Below are 18,705 nucleotides of genomic sequence, written 5' to 3'. Positions count from 1 at the left end.
TTCTGGCTTCCAGCTTGAGGCGTGCGGGGGTTGTTAGATAGCTGGGTTAGTCATCGGCATCGCATCATCATAATATCTGTTGAGTTGTTGCAATGTGGATTCATGACTTTATGCTGAGAATATCGAGCATGTTGTACAGTATGAAACTGTGATTTTAGAAAATGTTAGTGCACCCCACCAGCAAAAAGCTAGCCTGTGCATCTTCCTGTGTGAAACCATGTATAAATGGAGAATTGATTCCCCCTTTCTGTGACTGCTGCCGCCATGCGAAAGACACAGTGAGATCAATTCATGGCTCAGCAACAGCAATCTTTTAGTTGAGCCAAAGCCAACTGTGCTGTATACTGATACTGATCCTTTACAGACCAAAGTGAACTGTCTGTTCTTTTTTTTCGTGACTACAATTGGTGAGTGACTGTGTCTGCTACGTACAGTTTTTGTCTTCATGAAAAAAAGTCATTCTTATGTTTTTGTAATAACCCTCAATATTGTGCAAGTCACTGCTGTTCATTCTTCTTGACCCTTGAGAAGATAATGTCTTGTTTCCTTTTACTATTTCCCTTTTGCAGCCAAAATATGGTCTTTGTCTAGTGCAACTCCATCTCTGTGTCCCACTGTTTTTCTGTCGCTGTCAGCTGGCTGCGTGTAGGATGGATGTAAGGAGGACAGAAGCAGAAGAACCATGGGAACAAAGTGCTTACACACCACATGAAGTCCTCTTCCTCCTCTTCCTTTCTCATGCAGGCTGCATGTCAGATGCTGCTCATACCCCACTGGGAGGTCAGCGAAGGTTAAAGAGGTTTACGATCAGCCTGCAGTTCCACGTTTTGTTTTTTTTTCCGGCCTGCTGCTGCTTTAAATCAGTGGCGGAAGCTCGTCTGTGTCTTTTTATGTTGCGTTATTACAGTTTTTCAACTTAAGTGACAAACGTACCTCACTTGTTTGAAGAAGTCAGTCTTTGATATACATGGTGATGTGTGATGTCATGTGATCTTGACGTTGCTACAGTACTGCTGTCTTGTCATCTCACTGTTTTTTAAAGCCTCTAATTTGAGAAGATGAGGCCCGTCATTTACAGTATTTCAGGAGAGAGTCTGTGAGAGCGCATTCCTCCGAGTGTGAGTGGAGCATGATCAAACGTGTCCTCGAGCCCTAAATGGTTCAACACCAAAACTCCCAACCCCACCCAGGCCACAGCCGCCTTTACCCTGGAACAAAAGACAGTTTGAGCCCAACTTTTTAAAGTATTTTGTCAGAACTTAAACTTTATGCGATATAGGTGCTGTTGAAACGTGTGTGTTTGGACGTGACATGTTGGAGGTTTAGTGGTGAATGCCATCAACTTGTGGTTAGGTCTTTGCCCGCTGACAAAATTAACAACCAAACTTAGTGAATAATTGCTGACTGGACTACTTTTTCTGAACAAGAAGCTATATAATTGTAAGCATCATGAGCATGGCCCTAATGTTGCACATCTATGTTGTTGCCCCCTGCTGTGAGGATCCAGTGGAAATAGAAATGAACCCAACACGGCACATCATGAAAAACATTAAGAGGGATTTATAGTAGTTAGTACTAGTCAGAACTGTTAAAGCTGAACACTAGAACCACTTTAATGCACAGCAGGGATAAACATTAGGATCAGCAGGATGGAGGGAGACAGCTCTGTGTTTGGATATGTACGTATGTATATGAAATTTTAGGATACATGGATACATCATGTTAGTTCCATTTCTTTCTCTCACACAGTTTTATGATTTTCTGGCAACAGATTTAGTGTCACTGGAAGATGACGTACTAACATTGCATTTCTTGAAGTCAGCAGCATGGCTTCCTGTGGAAAACTGCCGTTGAGTTTTCCCTGGTTCGCTCCCTGCCCTCCGGTCTTGGCAAGAAAGGAGAGAAAATGTTATGTTTTCCAAGAATAAGTTCCACCTGGCTTGAGTTGCGGTTACAATGCATTTGAGAGAAATGATTTCTGTCTGCTTTGCACTCTGAATCCTCCAACACACTTCCTGTTGGCCTGTAGCTGGAATGTACTCTGGAATGATATAATGACGTTTCCACATCCCAGATGACCCGTGCAGAAATATTTAGAAATGCATTGTGTTTATAGTAAAGGCTTTACACTACATCTGCTGATGAGTATATAATGATAACAAGGACAGATACATTTGGGTAAATGCTCTGCTTTAGTGAGGGCAGCAGGCAGGTGGTCTGACAGCTGCTGGAAAACAGAAACAGTTTTTTGTATGTAGTGAGTTTATGGTGATGCTTTGTTGCATTATGTATGCACCAGACAGAGCAGTGGAGGGTGCAGAGCATTTATCTGCTATTGGTACAATCATACTCCATTAGTATGATTTTATCTTAAAGGAATAGTTCAAAATATGCTTCTGCAGGTTGGATTTATTTTACTGCTGAGCACAGGATCAGCACATTACTTTGTCTCAGTCAGCTCAGTTGTGCGTAATACGATTAAACTCAAGCTTAAGGCCACAAGTAAGAGATGTCCTTTTGTCTGCATCATGTTTGGTGTCTTTGTCTCACCAGCCATCGGCGCAGGCAGTGTTTTTTCAGGCAATGAGTGTGATGTTTGTTGTGTGTTGGGAGGGGTTTTAGGGGGAAGCAGTGAAGGCATCTTTGTTAGCCACACATAAGATACTAGTGTTTTAGCATAGCTTGTTATTCATGTGAAAAGGCGGTCTGTTTGGGCAAGTGTGTGTGTTTTGTGTGAGGATCATTCACTGCAGGCTCTTTTAATTGAGTCTGAAGTGCTATGAACTAGTTCACAAATCAGCTGCACTTTGATACACGCACGGCTTTTTTATCATGAAAAATGAAAAAGTTGAGTAGCAGTGTGCAATCAAATAAACTGTCCCTGTGCACACTGTATATGTTGACCAGTGTGTTTCCTTTTCTATTTGTACTCTTGTATACTGATATACTGTCTCACACACACACACACACACACAAACCTGAGCTGTGTGCCAGCAGCTAATGAAGGAGCGTCTCAGACAGGAGGCAGACAGACAGATTGTCAGATGGACAGAAGGAGGCGTGCACCAATGAAACAAAGAGAGAAAGGGGAAAGGATGGAGATGTCATAGAGAAAAATTACAGCACAGCTCTGAGACTGGTTGGGAACAGGATCACTTTTGCTAGTATAGAGAGCCCTTTGATGGTGCAGACAGAAGAATGTAAAAACAATAAATATTTGTTTGCGGTGACTAAAATAATTTTTTGTGTATAGGGACAGCTTCAATGTGGTTTTGAATTGAAGAACAGTGAAATGAGGGACAGGCTGCAGTTATTGTCCCCACCCTAAAACCACCTGCTTCTGCTCAATGACAGACACACAGCACAGCAACATTTTCAGAACACCCAGTAGGACTGTGAGTTTTCAGTGTAGTTTCATTTCTGCTGTAAATTTCCTGCATAAAGTGATGGCACGGGGCACAGATATGTGAGAGTAATGCAGTGAGAATAATGTGAGAATAATGCAGATGACATAATTAATCCAACAGCGGTAATCTAAACATTGATTACCGCTGTTGGATTAATTATGTCAGGTGTTTTGAGGTATATTGACACATATATGAGAGGAAAAGGGGGTTTATTTTTGCTCAGAGTGGGCCTGACCACAGAGCCTGTATGTAGCATTTAGGGTATCAGCATGCTACTGAAGGGCACTTTGCCTGTGGCAGCGGACACTGCAGATAAACCACAAGCTGCACGACAGCCACTAGTTCACCCCTGTTACACAGTGGCCTGTCTGTGTCCAAGACTGTATCAGCAGATTGCTGTGTTTTTTTGTGCTGGTTTCCTCTCAGGAACAGAAATGCTGAAAGATCACATTAATGGGAGAATGAAGGAGTGAAAGGGAGGATGCACAGAGACAGACACATCAGACAAAGAGGAAATTGGTCAGTAAAAAAAGCGTGAGTAATGCTGATGCCTGTTGCCATGGTGATTGGGGTCAATGAATGGTTGCCATGGAGCTTGCTATTTGGAATTCCGGGAAGGGGATATTTTGATGTGTGTGTGTGTGTGTGTGTGTGTGTGTGTGTGTGTGTGTGTGTGTGTGTGTGTGTGTGTGTGTGTGTGTGTGTGTGTGAGAGAGAGAGAGAGAGGAGTCTGAAGTTGTGGTTGGAGCCTGATGAAAGTGATTATTAAGAAGAATTCTCTCCTGTTTACGCTCTCTGTAAATAATGATAATTGCAATAGACGCTACAGTAAGTCTTGAATGAACCTGCTATTTTTTGGTTAACCCAGTGACTTAGTCATATGACAAATCGCATCACATTAATGCTAAAATCACATTTTAAAAAGGCAGGCCTCCATAATTACAACAGTATAAATAGTATGGTGGCATTTCTGACAGTTGACTAATTTGCATATATTTTTCTATCAGCTACTGCTACTAGGCTGTATGTGTCTTGTGTGTTATGAGCCCATGAGAGCTTGCATGCATCCATAGTTATACAATATATCAACTCTAAAACGTTGTATTTACTGTTTTCCATCCACTACAGTTCATTTTCTTTGAGGCTTTATAAATGTTATATGTTATTTACATTTGTGTGCATGTATGCGTGCGAATTTGGATGGATTTACCTTTCCTCTCCATCCACCTGATGTCAGTAAGAAATTAGGTCATTGCCTCACAGGATTACCTGCTGAGTCAGCTCAGGAAAATATACACTGTACAGTTATTCATAATGAACATCTGCAGTTCATTAGTGAAGCACAGGATACTTTATTCATATTCATATTCAATAAAAAATGCACATCTGTCAGTGTCAAACATACAGTACATACAGGTATGTATGTGCATTTTAGGTCAGCGGCTGAGATTAGGAGACACTCCAGAACAGGCTGACCTTAAATTGAAACGTATCCAGGACACACGTGCATTTTTGGTTAAAAGCTGAGCTGACTGTTGTCAGTAGTAGCTTGTTCTCTGTTGCCACAGACTCTTCATAGTCACATGTTTTTATACTGAAGGCACATAATGTGTATTATATCATTTCTGGTGGAAGTCTTTGGTAGCAGTATTTAAGCCACTGGATCCTGGCTTGTCTGGTATCAAAGGACTTCTGCGCCTTGAAGTAATGCTGATGTGGATGTGATGCCATGTGACACATCGAGTCTGGATGACATGGGGGGGTTTGGAAATGTTTCTGGGCTGGAAGTTGTGCTGTTAGTGTGTGTGTGTGTGTGTGTGTGTGTGTGTGTGTGTGTGTGTGTGTGTGTCATATCTCATGTGAGAAGATGTGAGATGATAGCCGCGCGAGTTTCATGCTAGAGTACGCACACGACGTTGGGAGCAAAAATAGACTAGTATAGGTGATTTTTAAGGCTGATGGGAGTGCATCTGGAGTTGGTGCACGTGAGGCTCCCCTCCCCCGCTCACTAGTGATGTCAGACAGTGTACAGCACAGTAAGCTACCAGTATGAACCCATCCCTCCTCCTGGGCTGCATCATCATCAGAGCAGCTTTGGGGTGTTCCTCTGCTGCTTATACACACAGGAAGCAGAAGCACACACATAAATATATATCTCTGTCCTAGCTGCTTAGAGATCTTCATGGATTTCTCATAATCCTCCTTGAAAATGAATCCATTTTATTTTTGTTTTTATTAGTCTTTTGGTTAACTTATTAATAAATCATAACATGAACTCTATGAATGAAGGAACCATTTCAAGCTTTCCCCTTAAAATACTGCTCATTCCAAAAGATGTGATTTATACTGGACACGGTGAGCTCTTTCTGAAATATAAGAATGTAAAGGCTATTATTAGGCACTGATACCAACCAACAATGAGACAAAACCCACTATGATACATGCTGATGCTTCTGTCCTGTCATTTTGAGGTCCGATAGCCTCAAATGCTTTGTTTTCAGATGCTCCTGTGCAGCAGTTGTTCTGCTGAGGTAATGTTAGAATTTAAAAAACATTTTATTGCATCTTTGTTTAAAGAATTTCACACGTTTTACGATACTATCCTGTCTTTTGTGGGTAAAGACTTATTTTCATCATGCCATTGAGCGGGAGCTGCCATAAATTAAGATGAAATACACGTTGTGTACCTGCAACACAAAGTCCAATTATTATCTCAATCATCCCATTTTTTGAAACCTGCTGAACTTTGATCAATAGGGTATCATCTGCAAATATATTTAGCTGAGATAAAAAAAATAGCTGAGCGTTGTCTTTGATTTTTTTGATATTGATTGCTAAATAAATAAAGTGTATGAACTATAAGTTATTGATTATATCTGATCAAAACCCAGACAAACAAATAGCTCCAGATGACTATTTCTTCAAAACACTCTTTGATGCCTCCAACAAAGCTGCACTGCAGTTATCCAAAAAATAGAGTGGAAAGAAAAGATTGGGCTTGGATTAATATGTAAAGTGCATGTGTCATTGCAAGCTGCTATATTCATCTACAAGAGTAAAGTTGCCTATGTCAACCTACATTATTCCTGAAAATGAAAATAATTAAATAAATAAAAATAATTCCTTAATGATGTTGGGGAAACGTGATGCTGTTGAATTTGTGTTGTGGGTGTGGTATTTCTAATTTACATGTAGCAAAGGAGTGAAAACTGTGAGCCGCTTTGATTAATTGGTGCAGTAAATCATACAAACAGCTTAATGGAAGGTCTGCGCTCCTCTCACCTTTGTTTTACACCTTTCTTTTTCTTATTGACGAAATATAAATCCTTCGTGCAGATCACACTCATGTCCTTACTTGCTGTGTTAGTGTGCTAGAGAAGCCTGTATCAACTGTGTGTGTTCTGATTGTAAGAGGACAGGTGCATGAAGGAGACATGTAGAGAATTAGCATCTCCTGGTCTTCTGTAAAACGTCAAGAGTAGAAAGGAATTCTGGGAATGTTGTTCTCCAGAGCAGATGGTAAAGCTGCCGACAGTCATCCCAGCTCGCCGCCTCTTGCTGTTTACTTCCATTCGAAAGCAGAAACAGAACGAGTCATGACCTTTGTAAAATAAACTAGAAAGGCAGGTGTTGCTTAATCGTTTACATGTTCTTCCTCCGGCTCCGCACACATTCTTGATATAATCTACAGGCCCAGCCGCCAGCATGTTTTGGAGTGCAAAAGAGCTGGAGATGAGGGTAGGATTGATGAGCTCATCGTCTCCCACGGTTACTGAGTTATACTCAACATGTTGCAGCACATGCAGGGTGTGACGCTGACTCTTGGCTCTATCGGGGCCTGAGCACCTGAGCCTGGGAAAAAAAGTTTAGATTTAATTATTTGAGGATATATTTTGTTATATATTTTTCGAGAACTGCTTTTAACCCAATTTAGTGAACTGCCTTGGTGTATTTAGGTGTGTGTGTGTTGTGTGTGTGTGTGTGTGTGTGTGTGTGTGTGTGTCAGAGGAATAAAAAATACAATCTGACATAGTACGACCCCAAGTGCAACCTCTTAGACCTACATATGAAGAGATGCCGTAACAATTGACCCTTCTAAAGGTGGTCATAAGTGTGTGTGTGTGTGTGTGTGTGTGTGTGTGTGTGTGTGTGTAAGTGTGTAATTGGAAAAAGACCTTAGGGGTGGGAGGATGGTTAAGGCTTCTCACCCATTCAAGCCACTTGACACACCCTGCCGGGGGCTATCAGGTCGCATGAGCTTCATACATGACAGTAAAATGAAAACTATGATGATACCTAATCTCAGAGTAGTATTATTACATTTTTGTTGCTATTAAATGTTGTTGGTACCTTACCTCTGTGTTGTTTCTGTCTTTATGGATACGTGAGCAGCAGTCTGTGTTTCTGCATGATGTCACTCATTGATTTTGCAGCTCATCCGTGGCCACTAATCTTCCAGAGTGACGCATGTGTCGATCTAGTCATCAGGATTAATGCTCAAGTCCGTGGGACTGTGATGTGTGGTGACTGATTGCAGCTTAATTTGCTGTGGGGGTAAAATACAGATACTGTAAATGCCTACACTGTGTGGTTTGGATTTGAATATACAAAAGCAGAGTTTAACATTTGTTTGACTCGACACTGTCAGTTAGATGGGTTTTCGTCTCTCATCTGTATTTCATTCCCACTGTCCAGTTTTTTAGATCACAGACAGTCATTTTAAACTTAATTGATTGTTATTAGTGACTATGATATTGTGGCTCACCACTAATCCACGGATCTCTCCAAAACAAGAATATCAATCTTGTTCTGATTATGACTTTAATAGTTTCCAGCTTCATTTGTGGTCCCTGTTCTCAGAAATGGAACTCCTTCTGGTTTGTGCAGAGTCTGGCATTACTGAAGATCAGGTCTAATTAACTGTGCGGCTTTGTCTCCTCTCTGCAGGGCTGGCATCGACGATGTCGAGACAGACGTGGTGGAGATTGAAGCAAAGCTCGACAAGGTATGAATCACGCAAATATGTTCTGTAGACTCATTCGAATTTCAAATCTGAGTAATATAACACATGACTCAGTTTCTTGTGAATATCATACTCAAACTTGTAATACGTTGTAAATTGAAGAGGGGGAAGCTCTGGGTTTGATTATTATTGTTTGAACGAGAAACATCACCAGAGTTGATGATTGTCTGGAGACTGTACTTTCTTTATACTCTCCTAAGGCTTATCTGCCTGGTAATGTCCCTCTCTCTCTCTTCCTCTCTGTTATTGTGCTTTCTCTTTTCATATATTGGTTTGTTGTCGCCTCACTTTCTCCTACCTAAATGCCAAAGCTATTTGATGCTGCAGACATGAGTTATTATATTTAGTAGGTTTGTGCACTGTTAGATACACACGCAGAGGTGTTGGTACACAGTGAGCCCACTAAACAAACACTGATAAATGTCACAGAGGCATCAGAGAGAGAGCATCACACAGAGCAGCCCTCTGTTGTCTGAGCATGTGATGTCTTTGTTTGACCTGCTTAACCAGAGGAAATTCTGTATTAAGAAAAGCAATTTAACATCCAACCTGTGACCCAAATGACATAATAATAATTTCATACATATTATGTGCAGTATTAATACATATTGTGTATAACATGCTCATATTGACGTAACCTTGCAGTAGTTGTACTTATAACATTGATTCAAAGAAAACAAGACAATGAAAACTAATTTCTTGGCTGCATTATAGTCACATCTTATAACGTTTACTCCTCATGTGGAAGGCCAGCAGGACTGGTTGGTGAAATGGTCTCCAGGGAGTCCATGAGCTGAGATCATGTCTCTTCAGATAAACTAATAGACCTGTATCTCAGAGCTTTTAGAGGATGAGGTAGTGTTAATGTAGTTAACTGCATCCTTTATTAATGTTTTTATTTTTTTTCTCTTTCACGCACAAAACACATGATCAAAACACATTACTTCTTCACATCAGCATAGGTGTCTTCTAATACTCCTTGATCACTTAGCGTGTTTGTGGATAATGACAAAAGACTGCGTAAGACAAAGCAGGTCTGTTAAAGTGACGGACAAGCTGGTTAGATGATTGTGACACTTCCTCGATGTTGCAGTCTGTCTGAGGTTTAGTGCACACAAAAACACATTAGCATACACTCGCACACACGCATACAGAGTATTTCTGTCTCCCAACAGGTCAGGACCCTGTATTGAACTTTGAGCTCCATCTGAGCACCTTTGAAAGATGACCATGGGGGTTGGGGCAGAGGTTTCCATCAAGGTGATTTGCTCTGTTCACCAGGGGTCCGCAGGCTGCTCTCTTAGGATGCTGTGAAGCTGCCTGAGGCGTGGTCTGACAGCTGAAAGCTTTTAGAGGAGGACATTTATGAGTCTGATGACAGCTGAACCTGCCTGTACTGATTTTCTCTGTAATGTTTCAGTCCCTGCCGGCAAGATTGTGCATCTAACTGATGCTAGAATGAACTATAGTGGAAGGTGGCTTTTTATTTTTGAGTGTAGAAAGACAAATATTCATGCCTGTTAATCAAATGTTTTAATATAAACCCACAACCAAAAAAGCTGTGGAGGTAGTATTCACAATTTGCTGATACATACTGTACCCTGTGCCTCTAGTGGCTACAGTCAAACCCTGGAGCTCAGTACGACACACAATGAGCTCACATTCTCCATATCAGCCAGTTCGTTGACAGATATGTTGTCAGACCAGCCTTGGGGATGGCAACAGGGGAGGCATCCTGCTGACTGGTGTTTTGTGTTGATTTATAAGTGTCAGTCATGTATGTGTAAAGGAGAAACATGTGCATTGCACGATGCCCATTAGATAAGTTTATCTGTACATACCGTATGCATACTGTACATTTTGTACGAATCACACTGACAAACTTAAAGCCAGCAGCTAATTTCTGCATTGCTTCCATATATAGTACATAATAACTGCTGTGTTTTAGTCATGCTTTCACACATTGTGCTGTTAACTTCACCCTTTCTCATCTCTGGGCTGTGCAGCATTAAGGCCTTACTGTCAGCCATCGAATAAACCACATTCACATAGCTGCAACCTTGAGAACTTCTGCACCAAATGAGATAATTAAAGGTTTATGGCACTTTCTCTTCTGCTTCCCTCACCAACCCACACCAACACACGTGTTGTGATTCTGCAGCTCACGCAGCTGCGTCAGACAGTGGTAATAACAGTGTACCACGCCGTTCCTTATTATATTACCAGTAAAGTGGGCAATGTAGTGGTTGCCAGATCATGTGATGTTTAAAAGAGTACATACCATGGCTGTGAACGGTCTGCACCTTGTAATATACATATACAATTAGGTTTCACTCTCATTTGACTGTGTATAAAAACCCTCCCTATGTGCTTTCTACTATACGTGAGTTATTTTCTTTGACTGTCTGATCTTGCAGTGTGAAGTTTATGCACTATATATATATATATATATATATGTTTCAATGCCTCCTTTTAGTTAGAGATGATTAACACTTAGCTTACCTTTGACTGGTTTTGTGTAAAGACTGGAAATGAGTAAACAGCAGTTTGACTCTGTCCAAGGAAACAAAATCTCATAACCCTCTGTCTTTAAGGTTCCTTTTTAAGGGGCTTTTAGGTCTATACATCAAAACGATGGCAGATAAATGGTCTGTACACTGTACTCAAAGTAGGAACTTAAATTAGAAAGCTTACAGTAATAAATGCTCCCCTCTCATTTGGATACCAGGCACTCCAGCTACAATAAGGACTGTGCTGGCCTGGATACAGAGATGAGGATTATTCTGAATTTCAGCGTCCTGCAGGATTCTGCATGTGACCAACAATTCTTTAAAGCTTTGTTTGATTTACGTCATCACTTTGACTATTAATATCTCTGCAACACATTGTGCAAAACATGTGCCTCTTGAAATAGACAGTGTTCTTGCAGGATATTTAAAGTGAGGATTTATATGTGTGTATCTTACCCCCCCCCCCCCCCCCCCCCCCCCCCCATTAGCTGGTGAAGCTGTGCAGCGGGATGATTGAGGCCGGCAGAGCCTATGTCAGCGCCAACAAGCTGTTTGTTAACGGCATCAAGGACTTGTCCCAGCAGTGTAAGAAAGAGGAGATGATTTCGGTGAGTCTTCAAATCTTACATCTACTAAAAACTGTTTCAATAAAGGGCTAATTATTTCTGAGACATGTAAAATCTGTTTCATACCACTGTTTTATAAAATGTTTTGACTGGATTTCATGTCAGCACATATATCACCCCGGTATGTTTGTGGTGAAACAGTAGGGAGAATCTTTTCTGCTCACATGATGACCTGTATGCTTACACTGGATGTGTTGTCAACTTGCAGGAATGCCTCGAAAAGTGTGGAGAAAGCCTCCAGGAGATTGTCAACTACCACATGGTAAGACTCTTGTGACACACTCACACATACACACACACACACACACACACAGACAAAAAGAGGTCAAGATAGGCAAGTCAGAGCAGCGTCTGCACACGCCCAGGTAGTCGTGGCATGTTAACGTCATTTAGGCCTCCTGACACAGTTTGGCTGTGATCTCCCTCTGTGACAGTGAATCTGCTCAGTCTGGCCAGTGCGTATGAATGTGCCTGATGAGTATAGCAGCTATAGTAAACAGACATATACACTCTTACAAAACACACACATACACAAACTGCTGTTTTATTCACAGGTCTCAGTTATTTCTGTGGGGGTGTTCAGGGGTCCACCCATACACAACAAGCTGCAACGCACTGTGTGATGTCACCTGTTGATCATGGCCTGCATTAAATTTTTCTCCCCTGTCCAGTGGCTAATCACAATTTTATGGCAAATACTTGCAAGTGATTAACATATAATTACACGTATGAAATTACGATCATAACAAGGCAATACAGGAAGCATGAGGGTGTGGTGTTTTGATTTTGTTGACACCAGCATTCATGTACATGTCTGTGCAACAAGAGCGGAACAGCATTTCTTCCAGTGCCAACATTATGATGGTAAGCAAGTACAATGTTGACCATGTTCATGAGGCTAGTGTGGCGTACAGAATGCAAACATTCACTAAACACAAAGCTGGAGCTGACTTTAACTAAATTACTGGACAAATATTGGAAAGGGGAATGGTGTCTACAACAAATTTCTTGGCAATCCATCCAACATTTGTGATATTTTACTCCATCATTAATGTCAGCCTGGTGCCAAAGGGTATAGTAGGAGTTCGACGAGCACACAAATCAGTGTCCTATATTCAGCCTGGAGAACCAAGATGATCAACCAACAGACCAACACGGCAAAGCTGTGTGACTGTGTGCCATGGTTCTGCTTATGTTGCTTCAGTATATAGACACGTTTATCTTCCTCTTTTCACCTCTGACTTTAGCAGAGACTCATATTTCCAGTGTTTTGCTTTTACTTGTGCAAAACTGTGTACTTACACTTGTGTGTTAAATTATTGACCCCAGCTGTCTGAGCTCTGAATGGAGGCTTCCTGTTTTGTGAGTCCATTTGAGGTTTGCTCTTGTTTTTAAAGGGGGGGGGGGGGGGGGGGGGGGAGTACATGGAGTACATTTGACTAAACAAATATGCTTTGCCATACAGCACAAACTTGACTGGAAGGGCATGTAATCAGAGTTTTCTAAGGACGTCACGGTAGTTTAAATAGACCCATGAGTCACAAACACCAGACTGACTACAATAAAATGAAACATCTTGCTATCCATCTACGCCTCCCATAAAAACTGTCTTGTTCTTTTCTCATATTCTTCATTCTTCTCTGGCTGTTTCACTCCTCCAAGGTTAAGCCTGCTTCACCCAGAGCTTTATAAATCAAATCAAAATGCTGCTCCCTAGATAGGATCTATCAGCTGCATCAGTTCAGTAGAATCCTCTCTTTTCCTCTAATCCCACTTCGTCTTTCTGCCTCTATCTGTTACCTGTGCTGACATGTTTGTGAAATTTGTGTTGTTAACCAATAACCCACTACCTAAATTCCAGTGTATACAGCCTTTGGCCATGTTTGATAGGCTGTTTACGTTTCGATTTTTGTTTCCACCTGTTTCTTTTCCTCCACCGCTCTCCATTCATTCTCCCTGTCCACCCTTATCCTGCTCCCCGCTCACTTACCCTTCACTAAGAGCGACCCACTCCCCCACTCTAACACCCAGGAATTACACTAATAGCTTGTCTGGCAGACAGTATGAATGGAGGGACGAAGGGAGGGGAACCAAAGACACAGTGAAAGGAAATCTGTCTTTGTTCGACCACCCACTGATGCCTATTTCTGCGCCTTCTCTACTCTTGTCAGGCACAAAAGAAGGCGTTTAAATGGGAAGAGGAATCTCCCAGTAAATCACACTGTAGCCAAATGTGTTTACTTTTAAACATAATCCCAACATGAATCCAAACAGATTCACAAATATGTCAAAGTGGATTCAAACATGTTTTGTGACATCATGAATTTCTTGCTGCTGTAGTGGAAGTTTTCTAAAGTCAACATGATGGTGAAGCTACTTTCATATGCACACGCTGGTGGAGAATAGATACAGGAGTTTACAGTCAAATCTACTGTGACAGACACTGAAGTTCTTTGAAGCTGGGATCTTATGGACATATGGAGCAGTACTGGGGAACTGAGCATTGGCAGAAAGTACTGTAAGTTGGTTCATGCCCAGGGCGCCATAATACAAAACAGGTTTGGATGTGTGTCTTTTGGATGAAAAGGATTTTGAGTCCTTATCCTGGGATTCAATCTTTTTTTCTGTAGAACTGCCAGATACATACTGCCAGGTTACACCACCCTGGAAACCGTACTGACATATCATCTACTGACCTATGGCATGTTTGGTCTAATTAAGTTCTGTATAAGCAAAGTGCAGCTTGTTAAAGACCAGGTAGTGTTTTTGCTGTATTACAGTAAAACCCCCTGGGAGGTGCGTATGTGTTTCCATAATACTTAATAAAAGTGTCATTATAGACGTGTTGGAGTGTAAAACAGGTTTCCAGTTCTGTCCCATTAACCTTTTTGAAATAATTGCTGCATTTATTTATTTATTTGTTCCTCTGTATTATGTTCATTTCATTATTAGTAACAATATTCTTCTTCTGTTGAATTGCAAATAGAGAACTTGACCCTTTATGTTTGTCTAGCTGATTAAAACAATTTACGCACAGCAGTTGAACTCTGTTTCAGTCACAATCAGTAATTGGAGGATGACAAAGATAGAAAACTACTGCTTTTCTACCAATGCAGGCTCCTGGTTTCAGTTTTATTTACATTTCTGCTGTATTGCAACTTCTGCCTCCTTGCGTTGACAATATAATTTGCATTAACAGTGAATGTGACTGGAGGTGGAAACTGTTAAAAACTGGCCCTTCACAATGTATATTCATACACATACACACACAGATTAAGCCTCTAATCCTCAATATGTACGTTTATGAACAAGGGTTTGGCTATAGAAAGTTTAATCCACAGGCTGTCAACAGTGACTGTTTTGTGTGTGTGTGTGTTTTGGGTTTTCGCTGATGTATTCTCAATCACCAGCAGCCGTTCTGTGTTCATTATATTTGGAACGAGAGCTTAAGGACAGACGAGTGAGAGGAAAGCGAGGAGTGGGAATCCTACAGCTAACAAGAAGAGGGATCTGGGGTGCTGTGAGGCCAAAAAAAAAGATAAAAAAATCTGTTGAGGCAGCAGCTGAGTGTGTGCTTGTGTGTTTGTCCACATTTCTCTTTTCCCTCCTCTGCCTGTGGCCTAATCTATGCAGTACTCATGTGGAAGGGCTCATATTGCCATCTTGTGGTGAGGTGTTGCAGCTCTCATGTTCATCATCATTTTTCCAACTCTTCAACCTTCTTTGCCCGCAGATTTTGTTTGACCAGGCTCAGCGGTCGATCAAGCAGCAGCTCCACACCTTCATTAAAGAGTGAGTACCTTATCACAGTTAATTAGAGGACGTCTCCCTGCTGCTGAAAACAAACTGACTTGTGCGTTCTTGTGAATTGGCAATAAACTGTCTCTTTGTTTTTATTCTCTCTCTCCTTCATCAGGGACGTGCGTAAATTCAAGGACACTAAGAAGCATTTTGACCGGGTGCGTGAGGACATGGAGCTGGCTCAGGTGAAGAACGCCCAGGCACCAAGAAACAAGGTCCATGAGGCGGAGGAGGCTACGCAGGCTCTCATCCTCAGCCGCAAGGCCTTCAGGCACCTGGCGCTGGACTACGTGCTACAGGTGAAACACACAGTGTATATTACCAGTGTTGTCCAGTGGGTGGTGCTAACACGTGACACTTGATAGTCCTGCACTTGATACTATGGAGACATTGAATCACCTCTTTTAATCTCAGACATGTTACCTACAATCTACATTTTTCTTTTCCTCTTCATTTTTTTGTAGATTAATGTTCTTCAGGCCAAGAAGAAGTTTGAAATCCTCGATGCAGTAAGTAGCGTAGATTTGTCTTTGTATTAATGTCAAATAATAAAGAAGATAATTGCTGTTGATGTTGTGTAAATGTGTGTGTACCCGTTATATTAGTTATAATACACATCACGCTCTCTCTCTCCCTGTTTGTGCCTCAGATGCTTTCCTTCATGCGAGCCCAGTATACTCTGTTCCAACAAGGCTTCAACATCTTGGATGAGATTGACCCCTATATGAAAAAACTGGCAGCACAGGTATAGCCAAGCTAACAAACCCTAAATCACAGACACACTCAGTTACTGTCAGGTAATATCTGTTGTGGTGTGTTTTACAGTAAAGTAATTACGAAATCAAAGAAAACACCTCGTTAAACTGGCACAAACAATTCTCACATGCAATATGGGCAAACCATATTTGTTGTGGCTGATTCGTTTGTCTTGCTCACAGTTAATTAACCCGTCTCACCGGCTCTTTAATCTTCTCTTCTGTGCAGCTGGATCAGCTGGTCATTGACTCAGCCATGGAGAAGCGGGAGCTGGAGCACAAACACGCCCTCATCCAGCAGAGAGTGAGACAACAACACGTCCTCTTTCCGTTACCGTCTCTTGTCTCTTGTCTCTTGTCTTTTGTCACCACATAAATCCAGACTTATGTAACAATGACACTGATGTTGACTTTGTTACATCTTTCGCGACAAGGCTTGATCTATTTTTCAGGCTAGAACAAGCAGTCATTCATTTGAAACCTGAATGTTTCGAGCTATGTCAGTTTTTTCTTATTAAATAAATGTAAAGCCCAGATGAAAAGTTACAATTAGTTATGATTACATCTTTTTACACATTTTACAAAAGAGGCATATTATACTCTCGCTTAGCGCGTCAGGTTCCTTCTAATGACGAACAATGTCAACAAAAACACCAGCGTTAGAAAAGCTTCTGGAATTTCAAGCAGGTATCATAAAAGAGACTTGTCTTGTGTTAGCATCACATGTTTGTTTGAAAAAAGAATTTCCAAGGAAGCTTTTAGCCATTTACACATCATGCCTTTTGTGAGCTGTCGTCTACTCCGCTGTTTTTTTTTTTTGTTTGTTTGTTTTTTATTCAACAAGGCACCAAAAGCCTCCAAAATAATTAAAACTCTCAGCTGAATAAAAGCGGTTCTTTCAAACCCTACCCGAACTAAACAGTCCTGCACAGACGCACAAAAATCATCCATCTGTTACCTGAAGAGATGCCAAAAACATGACTTGGCCTTTCCCACTCATCGATTCAGCTGCCAAGTGGAGGCATCCTGCCAGACACAGCTTTGTGTCAAATGCCCTTTCAACAGCCCTTCGTCTTTAATCTGAAAACTTGAATGATGCCACTTGACCTTAGTTCTGATTAATCTTAAATAACAAAGTAAACACAACTTGTGTCTGAGGTGCTCTATGTAAAGAGTCTGGGATCTTTTAATGAGGTAAAGAACAACAGCTTCCTGGAGGCCTCATATATTGAATGATTAGGAAAATATGTCACACAGCAGCACATACTTAGTCTAATGTGATCAACTTGCTGCAGTGTTTTGGTTTGTTTGTTTGTTTTTAATCCTATTAACACGCTTTTCTCCTTCTCTTCTTTATTTGTGAACTTGCCTGATCGCGCCGTTCCTCCATTCTTCAGACTCTGATGCAGGTGAGTTACAGTACATTTGCCCACAAACTGGACTTTTCACACAGCAGGCAACTCCTGAACTGTGCAACGATTTGAAATGTAAAGTGTGGTGTTTGAAGGTGCTTGAAATGGTGGAGAGAATTATGCATTGTGTGGCGGTTCAGGATAAATAAGGCAGCATCTGGCCTTTGTTTCTACCTGCCCAGATTTGACATTAGATTTTAGATTTTTGTAATGTGGTCATGAAAATGTATAGTTTAACCTAGATCACAGGAACTCATTGTGAATTTTGTCACTTTCATTTTAGTATGTGTTTTACTTATGACCAGTTTTGATGTGTTTAGAACTTCATGACAGCTTTCGTACTCCAGTACATATATACGTATAGAAATACGCACACACTTCCTGCTTTGAATGTTCCTCTGTTGACTGAACCGTAGCTTCAACTTGTTTGTATAATAGTAGCTTGTAAAATGTGGAGCAGCAGATGCCCCGGGTACCACTCTGTGTGTTGGAGGCAGCTATTGTAGCCGATTGAGTGGCTGATGTATGGAGAGCACTTTTATGTCACGTGTTGGCTTCTGTGGCTGGAATCAATGAGTTGTATGGAGCTGCTGCGCAGGTGAGGTTTTATGCATGTATAGAGTGTGTGTGTGTGTGTGTGTGTGCTTGTGCGTGAGGAGGGTGTGTGTTATAGTGTTTGCAGCAGACAAAAGATTGTCCATTAAGTGCAGCTTATTGTGTGGTTCCCGGTATGTGTCATGTGTTCCCCTTAGTGTGGGCGGGCCAGCCTTAGCATGTTTGTCGACTGGTTAGATGCTTTTGTTCGAGTGTTTTTCTTATTTTGCATATTTGCCTCACTGAGATACTGAGGCTTGAGTCCTTCAGCCTTTGATGCTATATTTTGTGTCTTGTTCTAGATTATTTCCTTCTCTTCCTTCATCTCTTACATGTAGACCTGCATTAGAAATAGCCACACACTCCTTTCTTATCCATAAATACACATGCTGTATAAACATGCACGCGCTGCCTCCCACCCTCCCTCTCCTCTACCCGTCTCTCTCTTTGAAGTATTCTGCTCTCCCAAATATCCTCCTGCTTTTGCGTGATGTTCCAATTTGTTTCGTTGGAAAATTAGACCCTGAGGTATTGTTAACATGTCGGCGAGCCAGTTAAGAAAATATAATTGTCAAAA

General features: G+C 41.3%; 1 protein-coding gene across 3 annotated transcripts in view; it reads left to right on the top strand.

Moving 5' to 3' along the window:
* The window catches only part of LOC113154812 (arf-GAP with coiled-coil, ANK repeat and PH domain-containing protein 3-like), a 45,387-nt gene that overhangs the window by 14,014 nt on the left and 12,668 nt on the right, over positions 1-18,705 (top strand). For all 3 annotated transcript variants that reach the window (XM_026349192.1, XM_026349191.1, XM_026349193.1), the window contains exons 2-10: positions 8,355-8,412; positions 11,429-11,548; positions 11,775-11,828; positions 15,300-15,358; positions 15,483-15,666; positions 15,832-15,876; positions 16,017-16,112; positions 16,352-16,426; positions 17,520-17,531. In XM_026349192.1, the coding sequence (XP_026204977.1) occupies positions 8,355-8,412; positions 11,429-11,548; positions 11,775-11,828; positions 15,300-15,358; positions 15,483-15,666; positions 15,832-15,876; positions 16,017-16,112; positions 16,352-16,426; positions 17,520-17,531 (703 nt within the window). The remainder of the gene's footprint in view (positions 1-8,354; positions 8,413-11,428; positions 11,549-11,774; positions 11,829-15,299; positions 15,359-15,482; positions 15,667-15,831; positions 15,877-16,016; positions 16,113-16,351; positions 16,427-17,519; positions 17,532-18,705) is intronic.

Source organism: Anabas testudineus, chromosome 5 (genome assembly GCF_900324465.2).
Source record: "Anabas testudineus chromosome 5, fAnaTes1.2, whole genome shotgun sequence".
Taxonomy (NCBI): domain Eukaryota; kingdom Metazoa; phylum Chordata; class Actinopteri; order Anabantiformes; family Anabantidae; genus Anabas; species Anabas testudineus.
Note: the sequence above shows the minus strand (reverse complement) of the source record. Positions and strands in the feature narration are given on the sequence as shown.